Source organism: Trachymyrmex septentrionalis, unplaced genomic scaffold (assembly GCF_001594115.1).
Source record: "Trachymyrmex septentrionalis isolate Tsep2-gDNA-1 unplaced genomic scaffold, Tsep1.0 scaffold79, whole genome shotgun sequence".
Lineage (NCBI taxonomy): Eukaryota > Metazoa > Arthropoda > Insecta > Hymenoptera > Formicidae > Trachymyrmex > Trachymyrmex septentrionalis.
In genome coordinates, this window is record NW_017305977.1 from 425,518 (window position 1) to 445,007 (window position 19,490).

A 19,490-nucleotide genomic window follows, 5' to 3' on the forward strand; every position below is an offset into this window, starting at 1 on the left:
TATAATATTTTATAATGTTAAAGAAAGCAGGTAGTAGGTTAGAATGCTTCGCTGCATTCCTTCGCTTATATTCGATAGTGTTGAACTATGAGCGAAGTTGCTATTTATTTTCGCTCGAATCGACAGAGTGAGGGGTCTTCGCCAGTAAAGCTTCGTTGCATGAAATGGGACTTACTTAACACAAATGTTCACAGAAATGTACAAAAGCTATATTCCACTTAACGCTCGCAACTCTCGCGAGCATCGTTTGTCTTTGTTCAACATCTGATAAACGGATAAAGGATGAAATGATTCTACGAGCGTTGTGAGCGTTAAATAGAACGCAGCTAAAGTGTAACGAGTTGTGCACGAGTTAATTGGAACAGAATGTACGTTGTGCACGGTTGAGATCCGTTTTGAATAAAGGTAGATTAAATTAAATTAATTTAAAATTAAATGTAGCTTTTTCTGCCTATATTAAACAAAAAAATAAATAAAAGTGCCGGTCACTCAACGTTTTCCAACTTCATTTATAGCCGCCGCAGTTAGTAATATGTAATTGTCACTAGAAAACACAAGCTTACATAGTCCTTGACTGAGTGCAGATGTGTCAACGATAACGAACAATTGGAACGCAACTTGTGTCATTATATACACGAAAGTGTCGAGGGATATTGCAAGACGGCGACACAAGTTGTGTTCCAATTGTCCGTTGTCGTCGACACAACATTACATATCTGGGCCTCTATTCTTGAAAAGTATCGCATACGAAAAACTAAGGAAATACTACAGTATCCGTTACATATACTATAGTATTTCTCTAGTTTTTCGTATGCGATACTTTTCAAGAATAGGACCTCTGTACTTAGTCGAGGGCTGTGTAAGCTTATGTTTTCTAGTGACAATTACATATTACTAACTGCGGCGGCTATAAATTAGGATGGAAGATATTGAGTGGCCGACACTTTTACTTTTTCTTGTTTAATATAGACAAAAAAAGCTACATTTAATCTAACTCTATCCCAATCGGATCTCAACTACAGCGTATATATTGTTCCAATTGAATCATGCACAATGTTACTCTTTGCATTCCTGTGTACGTTTGTGTTAAGATGTGTTAAGCAATTGGAAAGCACTCATTGTAGGAACATATTGGAGCATATTAGAGCACGCGATTAAACCTAATATTGCGATGAAATAAAAAATTTAAACTTTATAAAAATTAATAAAAATAAATTGTAAATATATTGAAAAATAAAGCAAAAATATATAAAAATTAGGAAAAATATTAAATTAACTTAAAAATGTATATTTGTATAAAGAAATATTATGTAATTATATATCTATGAAAATATTATGAGAGAGCTGATAAAAAAGAAATTTATACATGTATGTATAAATTTAAAAAATAAGTTTAAAATACAATAAATAAAAAGAAATCTTTCTTGCTCGATTTTCTATGTTACTTTTGTTCATTTTTTCACAAAATTAGACCAATTTCTCGAGATTTCTCATACAACATTTCATCAAATGGACAATACACGTAATACTTTCCTCTAAATTTCTATTCTGAACCATGTATGTTTGAACGACAAATGTTAAAGTGGAACATTAAAACGCTCACTTAAATAGAGAGAGAGAGAGAGAGAGAGAGAGAGAGAGAGAGAGAGAGAGAGAGAGAGAGAGAGAGAGAGAGAGAGAGAGAGAGAGCAATAAAAAAAAAAGGAAATGAGATCGAGTTTACTTATTTCACACATGCGCATTTCATTTTGGCCAATAAAATCAGAAGAATTGCGCTACTGTATATACTGTACCCATGGCAATTGAAATCACAAGATAAGAAAGTAATGAGATGGAAAAATTCACTGAATTAGCATTTGGAGCCAAAATGGCATCGAATAGTTCAGATAGTGCATTTCATGTAACTTTTTACACATTAAGTGCAATCCTAATCCGGTTCTGTTATAACTTTAGCATTGTTCGTTTTGTCTCTCGGTAGCTGCTGGGATCGCTCCAAATGAACCCAGAGTACTTGAAATGTAGGTTGTATTTAAAAATAAGTTTGGTTGGCATTGGGAAAGAAAGTAAAGTTGGCAGTATTGGGAATTACCAACGCTGCGTTTCGTTTCTCCCATTGGGACTGTTGGGAGATCAAAGTAATGGTGAATATAAAAATAAAGAAGAAAGCTATTTGATGTGTTACAAGATGTACATAAGTAAAACATTAAATGTCCTCATAATATTGTATATAACACGTTGTTTAACATCAACTTTATGTATAACTCATAGAGATGTTGTATACGTAATCGTAACCCAGCAAACGAGAATGGATTGAAATGAATTGAAATGGATTCAGATTTTCAGAAATATTGATTCACGAATGTTAAAATAAATACTTTTCAATCTTGAATGCATTTTTATTTATTTATAGGAATTGCATGGAGTATATCTTTATGCCTTTCAATCTGAAAATAATATTAGCTTTTTCTGTGCACAAACACACAATTGTGAATACTGTTGAATTCAAAATTTTGAATAGAAAATGCAGTTTTTAATCCAATTGCATCCAATTGAATCTAATTGAATCCAATTGAATCCAAAAAAAGTATTCGCTATTTAAAATACGCATTTGGACAGAAAAAAATTTCAATTTATTTTAATCTATTCTTGTTTACTGGAATGAGAACATTTAATATTCTACTTGCGTACATTTTGTAATACTTCAAATAGCTTTCTTCTCTACTTTTATATTCACCATTACTGTGACTTTCCAGCAGTCCCAGCGGGAGAAACGAAACGCAGCGTTTGTAATTTCCAATACTGCCAACTTTACTTCCTTTCTCAACACCAATCAACTTATTTTCGAAAGCAATCTATGTACGACATCCGTCATACGACATCCGACATTCATCGTAATAAATGTCAAATATATGACGGATAGTGTGAATCCTATATTTTAAGTACGTTAGGTTTATTCAGCGACCTCAAGCAGCTCCCGAGAGACAAAACGAAACAATACTTTTACAAGTATATGCATTTGTGACTTTGTGTAAACTTAGAACTGGTTAGAAAATATCGAAAATGCCTGGTTGCTGTATTGAAAATTGCAAAACCGCAGCGAAAGACGCTTTCGTTTATTTTGCGTAATAACAGATGACAGATATGAAGAATGGTTTTAATTAATTGGCAAAGAAACATTATTGGAAAGGGCTGTAATCTGTGAGGTATCATTTTTTATCTATGAGATTTTATTTCTTCTTATAATACGTAGGCTGTTGGAAAAGTTTCTGCAAACAATATGAAAAAAAACATATACAATTCGGTAAATGGCTTTATTGTTTTTCGAAGTATTTGCCTTTAAGATCGATACATTTTTGCATACGCTCGAACCAATTTTCGAAGCATTTTTTCCACTCTAAGCTGTAACCTCAGATATCAGTGTATGAAATGTTTCAACAGCTGCTTCATGCGACTCAAATCGCTCATCACGCATCTTATTTTTAATGTTTGGGAACAAAAAGAAGTCATTACGTGATAAATCAGGTGAATACAGACAATGAGTCATCAATTCGACATTATTACTGGATAAAAAAATCAACGGTTTGACGTGCTGTGTGACAGTCGGAGTTGTCATGATGAAGGATGATGCGACGATTTCGGTTTGTTCTACGCAATTCATTTATGACTTCTGGCAAACAAATTGTTGTATACCAATCAGTATTTACAGTCCTTCGATTCTCTAAAGCCACGGTTGTCACGTGTCCGGTATAACCGAAGAAACAAGCAATCATTTGCTTGGCAGCATTGCGTGAACGAACAACTTTTGTTGATTTCGGTTTATTTTGAAATACTCAAACAGTGGATTGTTGTTTACTTTCGGGCTCATATAGATCCATGTTTCGTCCCCAGTAACGATGTTGTAGACAAAATTTGACCGACCTCGGTTAAATTTCTTGAGCATTTCTTTGCTCTATTTAACACGAGCCTGCTTTTGAGCTTCGATCAAATTGTGTGGGATCCAACTGCAAAGTTTCCATACGCTCAAGTAATCATGCAAAATCGTATATATTGCTTTCATGTCAATGCCTAAGGATGCCTGAATCTCGCTTTATGTTATATGCCGGTCTCGCTCAATCATTTCACGCACAGCATCAACATTAGTGGCAACAACAGACGTGGATGGACGACCTTCATCACTAAGAAAGGTACGTCCACGCTGAAATTCGGCAAACCAATTATAAACAGTCCTATTGGATGGTGCTTCATCCCCAAAAGCCAAATGAAGTCGATCGATGCATTGTTTCGGAGTTAGATTACATTTGTAATCGTAAAAAATCATTGTCTTAAAATTTTCACGCGAAATTTCCATTTTCTTACAAAATAACTTCTTTTAAAATACTATATAAACAAAACTAGTTGGCTTGGGTACAAACTGTCAATTGAATTATAGGTTAAAAACGTCTAATTTTACGGATATGATAGTAGTAGAACGTTGGCGCCATTGGAAATACTAGATTGCAGAAAGTTTTCCAGCAGCCTACGTACATTCAATAAAATAATTTTAATAACAATTTTCATATCTTACATCGTTAACACATACGAGTATGTAGAAATTGATACATCTAGGGCCAGTTTCACCAACGCCAGTTAAGAAGCTTATCCATCAATTAACTTCATCATCAGAATAGCCAACAGCAAGACTTAAAAATCTGTCTTTCTAACTTATTCTTGTTAAGTAATAGTAAAGAAAAAGTAATAGTAAAGAAAAAGTGTTATATAGAGATAATAAATAAAACATTGAAATATAAATATCGATAAAGTAACTAGGGTTGATGAAACTGGCCCTTAATATAAAAATTTTTACCTATAAAATGAAATGCCTTTCTTACTTCTTTGCTTACATCCAGGCCCACAGCACTTCATGTTGATGCTTTGCAGATTTTGCAGTCACACGTTTTTATAATCTTTCAAATATACTTCTCTGTTCACACAAGATGATCTTGGTGATATATGCGTCTCACTAAAGAACATTAAATGTAAATGCGTATGAGCGCACCTGAAAGCTTCTGAATCGCTTTTATATTGATCAAACTAAAATGGTTTTGGGTATCAATTATGAAACTTTATCCCTAGGAGGAAAGTGAAAAGTGAAAATTTTCTCCATTAATTTCAATGGTAAAAATTTTCACTTTTCACTTTCCATCATAATTGATACCTAGGGTACAGTATAAGTACATACAGTATGGATCCTAAACTTTTTATGTGGTCTCCAATTTTTAGGCGCATGCATGTCGATTTCCAACAAGAAATGTGGCTGCCTTCAATAAGTTGAAATTGCAGGTTAGCAGGATCTCCTTCCTATAAAATATTAGGTTGTTCGGAAAGTAATTTCGTTTTTTCTTATGAAAATGAAAGACGATTTTCAATTAGACGCGTTTCAAATGATCATGAACGGTTGAATTCAATAAATTTAATCTCTCAGCGATCTCACGAGTTGTTATTCGCCGGTTTAGATTAATTAATGCCTTTATTGTGTCTTCATCAGCTTCAACTAGCCTTCCAGAACGTGGTGCATCTTCAACATCAAAATTGCCGGATCGAAATTTTGCAAACCAGTTTTGGCACTGGCGTTCTGTCAATACATCTTCTCCATACACATCGGATAATTTTTTTCTTGCTTGAACAGCATTTTTACCTTCTCGATAGTAAAAAAGTAAAATATGCCGAAAATTCTGCTTTTCACTTTCATATTTGATAGGGCACCAACCAAAAAAACTACTGCGTAGAATCAATCGAACTTTTTTCACAAGCAAGCCTTGCTATATCAGCTGTCAAAATATATAATGATTATGCGGCTTAAGTGTGAAGTTGGCTGTGAAAAAATACAATAAGTCCTCTGTTGGGAAAAAACGAAATTACTTTCCGAACAACCTAATATAATTAACTCTATAATATTGTGTGAGACTCGTGGTAAGGAAATCGGGCCATACATGAGTATCACGAGTGAAAGCCGTGTGGTACGTCGTTCGTATAAAGCTTAATTTTTTTTAATTTGTAAGAGAAAAGTATAAGGGATTAATAAAATTAAGTTTTACTAAAAAATTAAATCAAATTTTTTTGAAGACACTATATTGTGTAGACTGTTATATTTGTATACGATAAAGTATTCTCATAATAAAGTATGCATGTGCGCGCGCGCGCGCGTGTGTGTGTATGTATGTATATTATTAAATTACAACTTTCACATTTAATTACAATTTCCATGCAGTATATTACTTTTTCATACATAATTATTTAATTACAATTTTTATATAATATTTAATCAATTATTATTTTTAATTTACTTATTACTGTTTAATATTATTATTATTAATAATGTGAATAATATTTTTATATAATGAGTTTGTTAACATTATAATAATATATAATTCTGATTTAAAAATATACTTGCTGTAAACAATTTTCATGACACAACCGAATTATGTTTTTTCTTTTTTAGAAAAATTATTCTGTAGCTTTATAAAAACTCAAATTTATAAGCGCCTTTCCAACCAACAACATGGCAGCGAGTCATGTGACCTAGGACCCACTACATCAAAGATGCCGATGTAAGTATAAGTATATATAGTACACGCTCAGTGTACTATATATACTTACACTGTGTCCAACAAAAAGAAAAGAGAAGAGTATGAATCATGAAACTATCTCTAAGATAAAAAGTGAAAATTTTAACCATTGAAGTTAATGGAGAAATTTTCCACTTTTTACTTTTTATCCTAGAAAAAAAAGTTTCATGATTGATACCCAAAACACACACACAAAACACAGTGGTGTCGTTTTCCATGTACACGAAACCGGAACGACGGAACGAATTTCTTACTAGAAAATTTAAGATCACTACAATTTTGTTCTGTAAGAAGTTTCTCTATCTGTAGCCGGAATGGAATAAAAACGAAACGGAATGACGGTTCGACCGCAAGTTAATTTGCTTGATTTAATCGATATTTCGTAATTTTAATACAACTAATGCCTGTTTTTACTAATATAGATTAAATTTAATTTCAGTTCAATTTACTCTTCATCTTTTTCTAATTCTAAAAATTAGAGGAAGAGACGAAAAGTAAGTTGAATCGAGATTAAAGTTAATTTACGTTGATGGAAATGAGCATAAAGCAGTAATATGCATAATTTATGCAATTATCTTATCTATAACATTACTTTGAATACCCAAAAATACTGAATTATAAAAGTAAAATATATTTTGTTATTAAATTTCATATTCTGCTCTGGTTACATAGGACGGGTAGAGAAAATTTTTAAAGAACAGAATAACATGTTCAGCTGAGTTAGTTGAATCTAAAAATTTAAACGAATATTCAAAAACCTTTTTTTTAGAATTCTATAATGGATGGATGAAGAAGTAGTGTTATTAGTAATGTTAAAATTATTGCGAAATGCAAGAAATATGCTAAGTTGGCATGCCATTCCGATATTTAAAAAAGAAAATTGTATTTCGCTTATAACATTTTATTACAATAACATAAAAATATAAAAGAATTAAACGAAAATTCTGGGTATGTCCAACGTTTACACAAAGAATGAGGCGTCTCTAAGGCGCAAGTGACAATTTAGTCATTGAAATGCAAACGACTGATTGTGAGAAGTTCTTCAATTAAGTGGGGAGCATAGCACTTTTGCATAACGCATAACACGTAATGCATAAGAAAATATACCAATCGAAGTCCTCCGTTTCTTTCCTTTCCATAAAATAAAGAACTCTGGTTGGTTCAATTTCTTATGCTTCATGTGTTATGCGTTATACAAGAGTCTGTGTTCCCCGCTTTACTTCAGAATGACATCGATTATTTGAAGAATTGCTGGCATTAGTTGGACCACATATTGTGACAAAACAAACAAGAATTATGTTATATTGAAAAATAAGAATTATTAATTTTTTTCTTCGAACTTGATAAATTCTCAACCATTATAATAGCAGAATTGACATAACCTGCAACCGTTATAACATTTCGTTGATTCCGTATCGTTTTCATAACGTTCCGGCTATGATTTCGGAGATTCCGATATAATAGAGAAACTTCTTACTGAACGGAATACAGGGTTTCCCATTCATCACCGATCGATCTACTTTTTGAATAAAACTCGGTTGAAGTAATCTTGATAATTTTTTTTTTATTTAAAAGTACAAACTTGGGAGTTAATAATGGAATATGATATCTTCCAAATGGCCGCCTCGGCTTTTTTGACAGACCACCAATCTTTTCCCAAAATGTTTCATGACGTTTTCGCACAAACTCGGATCAATTTCACCAATGATACGTTTAATGTTGTCTTTCAGCTATAGAATTGTCTGTGGATTGTCGGCATAAACCTTCCCTTTGACATGACCCCAGAGAAAAAAGTCCAAAGGTGTCAAATCGCATGATCTTGGTGGCCAATTGACATCACCTCTTCGGGAAATCACGGAAATTTTGCTTGCAAAAGTGCCATTGTTCCATTCGCTGTGTGGCAAGAAGCGCCATCTTGCTGAAACCAAATATCAGCCAAGTCAAGACCTTCCAATTGATGCCAGAAATAGCCGGTCAACATGTCGCGATATCGTTTCCCATTCACGGTAACCGCTTCGCCATCATCATTTTCGAAGAAAAATGGCCCAATCACGCCTTTCGACCAAAAACCGCACCAAACAGTGACTCGCTTTGGATGCATCGACAGTTGTTCAACCGCTGGTCGCGAAAATCGTGGATTTTCCGAGCCCCATATGCGACAATTTTGTTTATTCACGTAGCCACTGAGGTGAAAATGCGCCTCGTCGCTGAAGATAATTTTGTCGAAAAAATCATCATCATCTTTTTTCTTCTGCAGCGCCCAATCCACAAATGTGCGACGTTGGAGATGGTCCAATGGTTGAAGTTTTTGGCATAATTGAATCTTATAAGTTTGCAAATGAAGATCTTTTCTCAAAATTCTTTGCAAACTGGTCCTCGAAATGTTCAGTTCCTGAGAACGATGTCGAATTGATGTGCCCGGGGTTTCTCTCACACTTTCAGCAACAGCAGCAACATTTTCATTTGAACGAGCGGTACGGGGACGCGGAGACTTTTTCAGATCTCCAACTGAACCAGTTTCAATAAATCTAGCGACCACACTTTACACAGTGCTTTTTGCTGGCACATGATTTCGAGGGTAATGATTACGAAGCTCGCGAATCGTTAGCGCTAAAGATCGTGATTTTTCGTAATACCCCTGAATAAATAAATAAACAAATTCAAAGGACTCTTTCAAAACATAATAACAAAACTCAATCAACGGGCGAAGTAAGAGTCAACCACATTTTTTAATTTTTACATAAAATTATATATTGTATTAAACGCGATGAAACATCACGCCAAAAAAATAAAACTATAAACTAATACATTACAAGTAACAAGTTTCGGCTACCAGTTTGAGCCCTCTTCAGACATTAGTATAATAAAAAGTAACAGAACAAATTCAATTGTCGCAAGTATTCGCATAATCCGAATAATCACAGTTCGGGTGAGTCTCGATCTCGAAACATAATTTCCGTATGGTTGAACAGTCAAAAGTATTAAAATTGTCATTGTTGAAGTTCTAGTTAATAAAACGGATAAATTAAAAACAAAAAACGTAACGGACAAATACGTATAAATAAAATAATATAAAATACCTAAAGTTCAAACAAATTCCATAAAAATTATTTCATAAAAAACTCACCAGAAATCATGTGTAAGAAGTTTGAATTAATCTGTCCAAAAAAGAACTAAAAAACTTTTGAAATGTGTACAGAGAGAAGGAACGCAGATATGTAAAACAGACATAATGTATCGATTATCATGTACGTTCAGTAGTGAGGATCAACACAGACTGAGAGAGGAGACGGGCTGTCCGTAACCGAAAGTCAAACTCTATTTATGATTGGAATATACGCTTTGTGGAGGCCATCGGTATCTGTCTGCAAATTGATACCATTCTTTTGTTTCCTGATATTAATCATCTCTGAAACTAAACGTCTCCGATAGCTGGGCTCTTCATCTAAGATTTCGACCTCCTCCCATTTAAATTCGTGGTCGAGTTGTCTCCTATGCTCCGTTATTACCGATCGTGCCGACGTGTTGTATTTAATGTGATTGCGATGTTCTGCAATCCTTGTCTTTAGTTTTCTGCCTGTCTGTCCCACGTACGTAGCGTCACAATCATTGCAAGAAATTTTGTACACTACGTTGTTCTTTGATGTGTGTGGATGAACATCTTTGTGTACCTTAATGTATTTTTTGAGTTTGTTCGGACTACGGAAAGAAACCCTGATGTCGTTATTGTTGAACCGATTGAACTTTTCTGTGTGGCGCGGGATGAACGGAACCGTAAGCCAGGACACTGATTCCTTCGCTTCGTCCTTGTCATTCATACTGTTCTGTGTTATGTGTCTATTTCTATTCAAGTTTTTAATTCGTAGGTTGATTGTGTCAAATATAAATGATAATGGGTAGTCATTGTCTAATAAAATGTTAATGATAAGTGTCAAATTTTGTGTGTAAAATCGAAAGTCCGAAAGTAAAATTGTTCTGTCAACCAGCGAAAAAATCGTTCCTCTTTTTTGTGCAATGGGGTGGTTAGAATAAAAATTCAAAAACCTCCCTGAAAAGGTCGGCTTACGGTACCAATCAACTCCAAACCCGTTTCCAATGATCGATATAGTCACATCCAGGAAATTAATTTCATCACCCCCAAATTCAGAAGTGAATTGTAATCGTGGATGGAACGAGTTAAATTGTTCTACTATTGAGTCAATTCTTGATGGTTCAACCGCAGTACAAATATCATCCACGTATCTAAAATAAAATATTGCGTCCAAGTTCAACGACATCAAGGACACCGTCTCAAGTCTCCTCATCACCAAGTCCGCTATTACAGGTGATAAGGGGGACCCCATAGGAGTGCCGTAACTCTGTTTATAAAAATTGTTGTTAAACGAAAAAAATGTAGAATCAAGAATGAACCTTATTGCCCCCACAAACTCCTCCCTAGGTAGAGGACAGTCTCCGGCAACATACGTCCAATGTTCATTGATGCAGTCTATGGCTATATCCACCGGAACATTCGTGAACAGAGATTTTACGTCCAGTGAGATTAATTTATATTGGTCTGTAGTGTGTAATCTTTTTAGTTTCTCAACAAGTTCGAAACTATTTTTTATATGACTCTTTGCTTTAGGAATGGATTTAATTAACATATTGTGTAAGAATGTCGCCAGTGGATAGAGCGGACTGCCCAACGAAGAGACAATGACCCTCAAAGGGCAACAAGGTTTATGTATTTTACTATAAAATACTATAAAAATTATTATCAAAATTTTACTATAAAAATACATAAAGCTTGTTGCCCTTTGAGGGTCATTGTCTCTTCGTTGGGCAGTCCGCTTTATCCACTGGCGACATTCTTACACAATATGTTAATTAAATCCATTCCTAAAGCAAAGAGTCATATAAAAAATAGTTTCGAACTTGTTGAGAAACTAAAAAGATTACACACTACAGACCAATATAAATTAATCTCACTGGACGTAAAATCTCTGTTCACGAATGTTCCGGTGGATATAGCCATAGACTGCATCAATGAACATTGGACGTATGTTGCCGGAGACTGTCCTCTACCTAGGGAGGAGTTTGTGGGGGCAATAAGGTTCATTCTTGATTCTACATTTTTTTCGTTTAACAACAATTTTTATAAACAGAGTTACGGCACTCCTATGGGGTCCCCCTTATCACCTGTAATAGCGGACTTGGTGATGAGGAGACTTGAGACGGTGTCCTTGATGTCGTTGAACTTGGACACAATATTTTATTTTAGATACGTGGATGATATTTGTACTGCGGTTGAACCATCAAGAATTGACTCAATAGTAGAACAATTTAACTCGTTCCATCCACGATTACAATTCACTTCTGAATTTGGGGGGGATGAAATTAATTTCCTGGATGTGACTATATCGATCATTGGAAACGGGTTTGGAGTTGATTGGTACCGTAAGCCGACCTTTTCAGGGAGGTTTTTGAATTTTTATTCTAACCACCCCATTGCACAAAAAAGAGGAACGATTTTTTCGCTGGTTGACAGAACAATTTTACTTTCGGACTTTCGATTTTACACACAAAATTTGACACTTATCATTAACATTTTATTAGATAATGACTACCCATTATCATTTATATTTGACACAATCAACCTACGAATTAAAAACTTGAATAGAAATAGACACATAACACAGAACAGTATGAATGACAATTATTCGGATTATGCGAATACTTGCGACAATTGAATTTGTTCTGTTACTTTTTATTATACTAATGTCTGAAGAGGGCTCAAACTGGTAGCCGAAACTTGTTACTTGTAATGTATTAGTTTATAGTTTTATTTTTTTGGCGTGATGTTTCATCGCGTTTAATACAATATATAATTTTATGTAAAAATTAAAAAATGTGGTTGACTCTTACTTCGCCCGTTGATTGAGTTTTGTTATTACGCCTGAATAATTTGTACGTGTTCTTTCACCGTATACTTTCCCATGATTAATTTCCCATCTGTCTAGATGACATATGTGAAGTTTGAGATTAATCGGTTTGACGTTTTAAAAATAGCGCGAAATTCAAATCGACCGGTGATGAATGGGACACCCTGTACTAGTAAACTCATTTCTAGGCTGTGTTCCAAAATTCTTTGCCAGCATTGGCAGCACTGTCGACACCGTTCCAAAAATCATCGTAATACGCTGTGGCAGTGCTGCGAAAGAATAAAGGTCGTGTTCCAATTTTATTGTCAGCACTGAAAATGCTACAATCTATGTTACGTACACTATGATTATGGCAGTCAATTTTGAAACACAGCCAAAGACGTCACTAATTTTATCATCATTTCTTGTTGCAGCTGAAGAGATGAGGCAACTACAGCATCTAAGATGGTGAGTATTTCCAATTTGAAATGCGTATTCGCACTAATTGCATGCTTACTAAAATTGAACGCTGTTGGTAGCATGTTTTTATGACAATGTACTTGCAGCGTTGGCAATCAGTTTTTGAACACAGCAAATAAGAAATCTATTCCGTCGTTCCAATTCCGTGTACATTGGTTTTCGATTGCTACATGTTTTCAATTATAAAGTTACTAATTCCAGTAGCATTTTATATTGTTCAGGCCAGAGTTGAGTGTAAGCAAAAAATTCTTTATGATCAGTTAATCTAATTTCGCAAAACAGGTTAAATAGGAAACCCCATCTTTTATTAATTAGACTGATTCAGCAACGTCTAATTTTTACTTTTTGTGCTTGCAAAACAATCATTTGAAGCGCAATACTTTGATTTAATAATAAAATAAAAAGTGTTAGGGTGCATTTTTATGTTGACGCTTGACGCTCGATTCGAGCGTTAAAATAGGCCATGCGATCAAAATTGGCGAATATCAAGCATCAATTTTGATCACGATCTGTTTTAACGTTCAAATCGAGCGTCGAGCGTCAGTATAAGAATACAGCCCTATGAGGCTTTTACTTCTTCAAATCCATCTTTAAACTTATGGTGAATTCGATTCGACTTACACTACACTGGATCAGTGCATATCAAAAGCTGTTTATATGAACTATTTCAATGCAATGATATAATCAACTTTGAGAATGAAATGATATATATATATTTTGTTAAATAATGTGACAATATCATTAGTAGATAGTCGTTTAAATATTTCTATACTTTTATAACGTTTTCCATTGGGAAAACTGATGCAACACTGGTGCGCACTGAGTGCAATTGTGTTGTTCCACTGTGAAAACTAGAGAAAATTCAGTGTTTAATATTCCATTGATAAAACTGGTGCAAAAACTTGCACTGAGTTCAACTTTTGTTCCACTGTCTTCGAAGTCAGTGAAGATCAGTGTAAGTTGAAATTGAGGTTGTGTTCGTGCTAAGGTATGATATTATGTTATGATATGATATTACATTATTATATAATTAATGTTATAGTATAACAATGGCCTAGTTTTCACCGAGGGTTTAATCCGGATTAAACTACGTCGAGCATTCCTCTGTCGTTTGACTGTAATGGCTCCTGCACACTAGACGCGGAAACACTTGCCGCGCGGCAAAATGACGTGGTATTTAATGAACACATTAGGAACTATAAGCTTTTTGGCTACCGCATCACATTTTGCCGCGCGGCAAGCGTTTCGACGTCCAGTGTGTAGAAGCCATAGCAGAGGAAACTCGACTGTATGGTAGTTGGTTGGTTCTTACATTCTGATTCGGTTTAAATCTTTGATGGAAACTTGGCCAATGACATTGTTTAGTTTCAAAGGTTTTAATAATAGCTATGCAATGACATTCAAAACTCTTGAAATGTTAAAATTTAATTTAAAAAAATGTTTTAAGTAAATAAATGAATTAGAATATTGTAAAATAAGTTATATAATTTAAGTTTTAACGTAGCTATATATATTTTTTAGAGATGTTATAAAATGGATATCTCTAATGATATGTTCCATTGAATCGCACTAACCTGAGTATCAATCATGAAACTTTATTCCTAGGATGGAAAGTAAAAAATGAAAAATTTTTCTATTAACTTTAATGGTTAAAATTTTTACTTGTTTGATAGAAAACCAACCAATTACAATTAAATATAAGGAGAATACTCGATTAGAATTGATCAGTTTCCTACGACTCTACGATCGTCTACGACTTCTATGTAGAGGATCCTTTAAGCCGGTTCTACATTATACTGGTTCTACACTAATTGCAAGCTGATCGCAAAGTTTGTTGCGACAGTTAATCTGAAGCTTGCATTTTGAAATCAACGCTTCATAAGTTAATGTAGAATGGCTTTAGGATGCAAACCCATGCAGCGAAATAGCGGAACGCGAGAGCAGAACCAATCACGAGCGTTCCGCAGTTTTCGTTATGCGGATTCGAATCCCTTCATCTCCATAGAGCGCAATGAGCGTAAGCGGAATCAACAGCAAGTTTATAAATGAAAGTTTAAATATTGTGTTTGTCATTTATTTTTTATTATCATGTATCTAAGAACAGAATTAAATGCATTTCTCATTGAAAATAATGATTAAAAATGTTAAAATTTATGAAATGCTGCATGGGTTTGCCTTAGGACCATTTCACACGAATTTGCTGCATAACCATATGCAAGAAATGTAAAGAAAATTATCCAATCACATTTCTGTCATAAAGACAAACGTAAAATATGATTGGCTGATTTTCTTTATGCATATGTTTATGCGGCTATGCAAGTTGTGTGGAATGGTCCTTACGGAATTGCCAACATCAGGGGAAAAAATAAGCTAAGCTAACTCGATTCGGAATTTTGGAATAGACTCTACTTATCTCGTTGGTGTACATAAAAATTTTCACTTTTCATGTTTCCACTCTAGGGAAGAAGTTACATGATCGATACTGAGGTTTCTCTCTGATTTGAGCGGTTTGTAAATATGTCTATTTTTACAAGCTTTACAACTCATTTGAATAATCAGCTACGATCAGTGAAAGAGAAATAATAAAAGAAGACAGGGTGATTGAGAATTAAAACATGCCTTCTCTCGTAGCAAGTGACTAGAATCAATGTAAACAGCAAGATGATTGGTTTAGAAAGCATAAAGCAGTCTTGACTGTAGTAGAACTCGAGCCGGTATTTCGTCTCGCTTCTCCGATCAATTTTATTGTGAACCGCATCATGTAGAACGTCATTTAGCCCTTTTTTTTGCTATGGCCGCGGACCTAAATGTGTAGTGTTATATTTTTCGTTTGTTGTCACAGTGAATGCGAGGGACACCATGGGCGATCCAAATCGCTCGATCGTCTTCCTTCGTGCTCATTTGTCCGGAATAAATGTCTGATACGTACGTGCACGTCAGCTTCCATATATAAATAAGTATGAATAAGTAACGCGGTGGCCGTACGCTGGGATCAAGGCAGGCGAAGACGATCAGACTTTACCCAATTTTCTCTAGTAACGCACGATCTCGTAAAATATTGTAGCGATGAAAATATCAAAGTCCACTATTGTTCTCCTGGTCCTGATGCTGATATTCTCCATCTTGATGGCGAATATAGCTGATTTGATCAGCATCAATCCTCATTTTCCAGATGAAACCTTGGGAGACAATAACGGAGAGATACAATGGATCGAACCAAAGTATTATAACATAGCAAATTCATATAATCACTTAATATGGTTCCTACAGGTTTGTTAATGCATTATTTAGAAGTGTTCTGCAAGTTGCAGTTGTATTCTATGGAGATATATCATGATAGCTTTTTATCTCTTTAGATAACCGATATACATATAAGTATCTTTAGGGATCCATCTAGACTATCAGAGTTCAAGGAATTCTGTAATATGACAGTAAATGCTATTCAGCCTAGAGTTGTTCTTGCTTCTGGTAACTTATATTTTACAGATACAAGAGATATAATGTTTACATACTTGTGTTAATAAGAGAAGTTGATTTAATAAAATATTTCATGCTTATATTTTTTAATAGGAGATTTGACTGATGCCATAGTTAAAGATGGATTTGGTTCTAAACAAGAACACCGAGAATGGCAACATTATAGATACATAATAGATCAGACTAATGTCAGCAAGAAAGTTTTATGGTTAGATGTCAGAGGAAATCATGGTAAGAATAGTACATTCTAATTGCACATCTGTAAATTCATGTGTAGCAAAGAAAATTATATATTCTAAACATGTTAATATATTTTCAGACAACTTCGACATCATCAATTTTGATTCCAAAAATAACTATTATTTATACTACTCTATTCAAGGAAAGAAACATCCTAGATCTTACATGTACAATATTGATACTGGTCTTGAAACATACTCCTTTATTGCAATTGACGCTTGCTTGAAACCAGGTCCTAAGAGACCATTTAATTTCATTGGTATTTTAGATCAAGATGAGATTAATAGGATACAACAGTTAATTAATCGATCAAAAGAAAGCAATGCTGCTCATGCGGTTGTGTTTGGGCATTACCCTACATCCAGCATAATATCACAAGCTGATACAAATATCAGAAATATTTTAGGTAATATGCTTATATTTTAGGTTATAGAAATATACTATATCTCTTTTTTTATGAAACTATTAGTGTTATAATTTTGTGTGTTATAATTTATTGTATATATATATTAAAGGTAGTCACAAAGAAAGCATGGTGTATCTGTGTGGTCACTTCCATACGCTTGGCAATATGGTACCCAACATGTACTCTTTACAAAAGGCGGGTTTCCTTGAGCTAGAATTAGCAGATTGGAAAGACAATAGAATGTAAGACGAATATACTTTGAAGTATTTAAAAATGACAGTTGTTTATATATAATTGCATTCATTGATTTTGTTTTCTATAATGAATACATATATAATGAATTACACTAGTATTTAAATATTAGTTGTCAAAAGAATATTTTCGTGCACAGATTATGAAGGTAGATATTCTTGGATATGGCCTAGAAAAATATAATTTTTTGTTATTGCAGCAATTAGTGGTATACAAACAAAATTGTACTTCTAAAATTCATTTAAAACTAATAATGAAACATTATTTCGCTATTCATCATATAAATATTCTTACTATATTAGTATATATGTTCTTTATTATTTTTTTAAGTATAACCGCGCGCGCGCGCGCGCACACACACACACACACACACACACACAGTGGGACATTTTAATCACCCCAGGCGAATATCTCACAGCTAACAGAGATACAAGAAAAAGTTTTATATGGAAATTGAAGGTTTTCTTGAGGGAAAGAAGATGGAAATAACGGATTTTGGATAAGGGACACTACCAAGATCAGGTCAAGGTCAACATAAATTTGTTTAATGGAATCCTTTATTTTTTATTGCATATTCTTGTAGCACATCTCGAGAGCTTTCCAAAACACTGTAATAAAATACTTTTTTATTAAATACTTTTCGAGTTATAGGGCTCGAAAGTTATAGTACTGCCGACATTAACATTACACAAGGTGTCCGATGGCTAAAATCTCTTGAATGTTCCGAATTATGTCTTAGATAATATTTATTAAGATCAAGATCATTGGAGATTGTTTCTCTTACTTTCATTTTTGCACTGAAAAATTTTTACGTAAAAATGAAAATATGAGATATAATCATCAATGGCCTTGATCTTGATAAATGTTATCCAAGTCATAATCCTAAACATTCATGAGATTTTTAGCCGATCGGATGCCTTGGGTAATGCTAATGCCGGCGGTACTGTTTCGAGCCCTATAACTCAAAAAATACTTAACGAAAAAATATTGTGTGGTACAAGAATATGCAATAAAAAATGGAGGATTTCATTAAAAAAATTCATGTTGACCTTGACCTGATCTTGGTAGTGCCCTCTATTTAAAATCCGTTATTTCTACCTTTTATCTCCCAAGAAAACTTACAACTTTTATATAAAACTTTTTCTTGGCTGTCTTAGTTTTTGAGATATTCGCCTGAGCGATTAAAATGCCTCACCATATATAATATTTTATCAAAATATTTATCTCAATCAGTGTTTCTAATTTAGTTTACAAATGTTAGATCTGACACACACCTCTTACTAGGTATCGCCTAGCCGCAATAGATCATGGCCAATTTTCATTTATTGATGTAAAACACAATGATTGGCCTGTAATATTAATCACCAATCCAAAAAACGTGCTATTTATGATACCACAAAAAGAAAATTTGGAATCTGTTATCAAATCCACGCACGTCAGGTAAGCTTTTTTTTTATCGATGCTCTCGTAAGTTTTCTTATTTATGAAATTATTTAGTTTATAAAATTCAACTTATAAGCTGTTTGTTCTAGAATACTAGCATTTTCTACGGTTCCGTTAAAAACTGTAGAAATTCAATTAGATAATGATGTTTGGCAAAAATGTGGTCATGTAAATGGACCTCTTTATGTATTGCCATGGAACTCGACGAGATACAAGGAGGGTATTCATCAAATAACAGTTTAGTAAATATTTTTTAAATTACTTATGAAAAATTAATATACTAGCAATTAGTTAAAAAAAAAATATATACGAGGTCTGACTATTAAATAACGAGACTGCGCGCGCAGAAGGCGTCCTAGAGGGGTAGGGTGGGAAACGAATGCAGCGTTGGATAGCTGGAAGTGTCTACTATTCCAGTACGAAAACACGTTTTTGTCGCAGTAGTAGTATTTTTTCTATAGAGGTTAGAAACGAACTTGGTTTTTTCTCGTGCCGATAACAATGTGTGACGAAAAACACGAGCAACGGATCAATGTGAAATTTCTCGTTAAATTAAAAAAAACTCCGACTGAGTGCTATAAGTTGTTGAAAGAGGCCTATGGTGAGAATTCTCTATCTCGTGCGCGTGTTTTCGAATGGTATAAACGGTTTTCTGAAGGCCGAGAGAGCACCGAAGATGACCAACGT

General features: G+C 34.1%; 1 protein-coding gene across 3 annotated transcripts in view; it reads left to right on the plus strand.

Moving 5' to 3' along the window:
* The first annotated feature begins 5,298 nt into the window (after window positions 1-5,298).
* LOC108754327 (transmembrane protein 62-like) overlaps window positions 5,299-19,490 on the plus strand; it is a 20,812-nt gene continuing 6,620 nt past the window's right edge. The window contains exons 1-8 of one of the 3 annotated variants that reach the window (XM_018496553.1): window positions 5,299-5,319; window positions 15,828-16,255; window positions 16,342-16,453; window positions 16,556-16,693; window positions 16,782-17,108; window positions 17,218-17,350; window positions 18,645-18,800; window positions 18,893-19,040. In XM_018496553.1, the coding sequence (XP_018352055.1) occupies window positions 16,052-16,255; window positions 16,342-16,453; window positions 16,556-16,693; window positions 16,782-17,108; window positions 17,218-17,350; window positions 18,645-18,800; window positions 18,893-19,040 (1,218 nt within the window). In that variant the 5' untranslated portion in view covers window positions 5,299-5,319; window positions 15,828-16,051. The other 2 variants (XM_018496552.1, XM_018496551.1) reach the window with 2 other exon arrangements.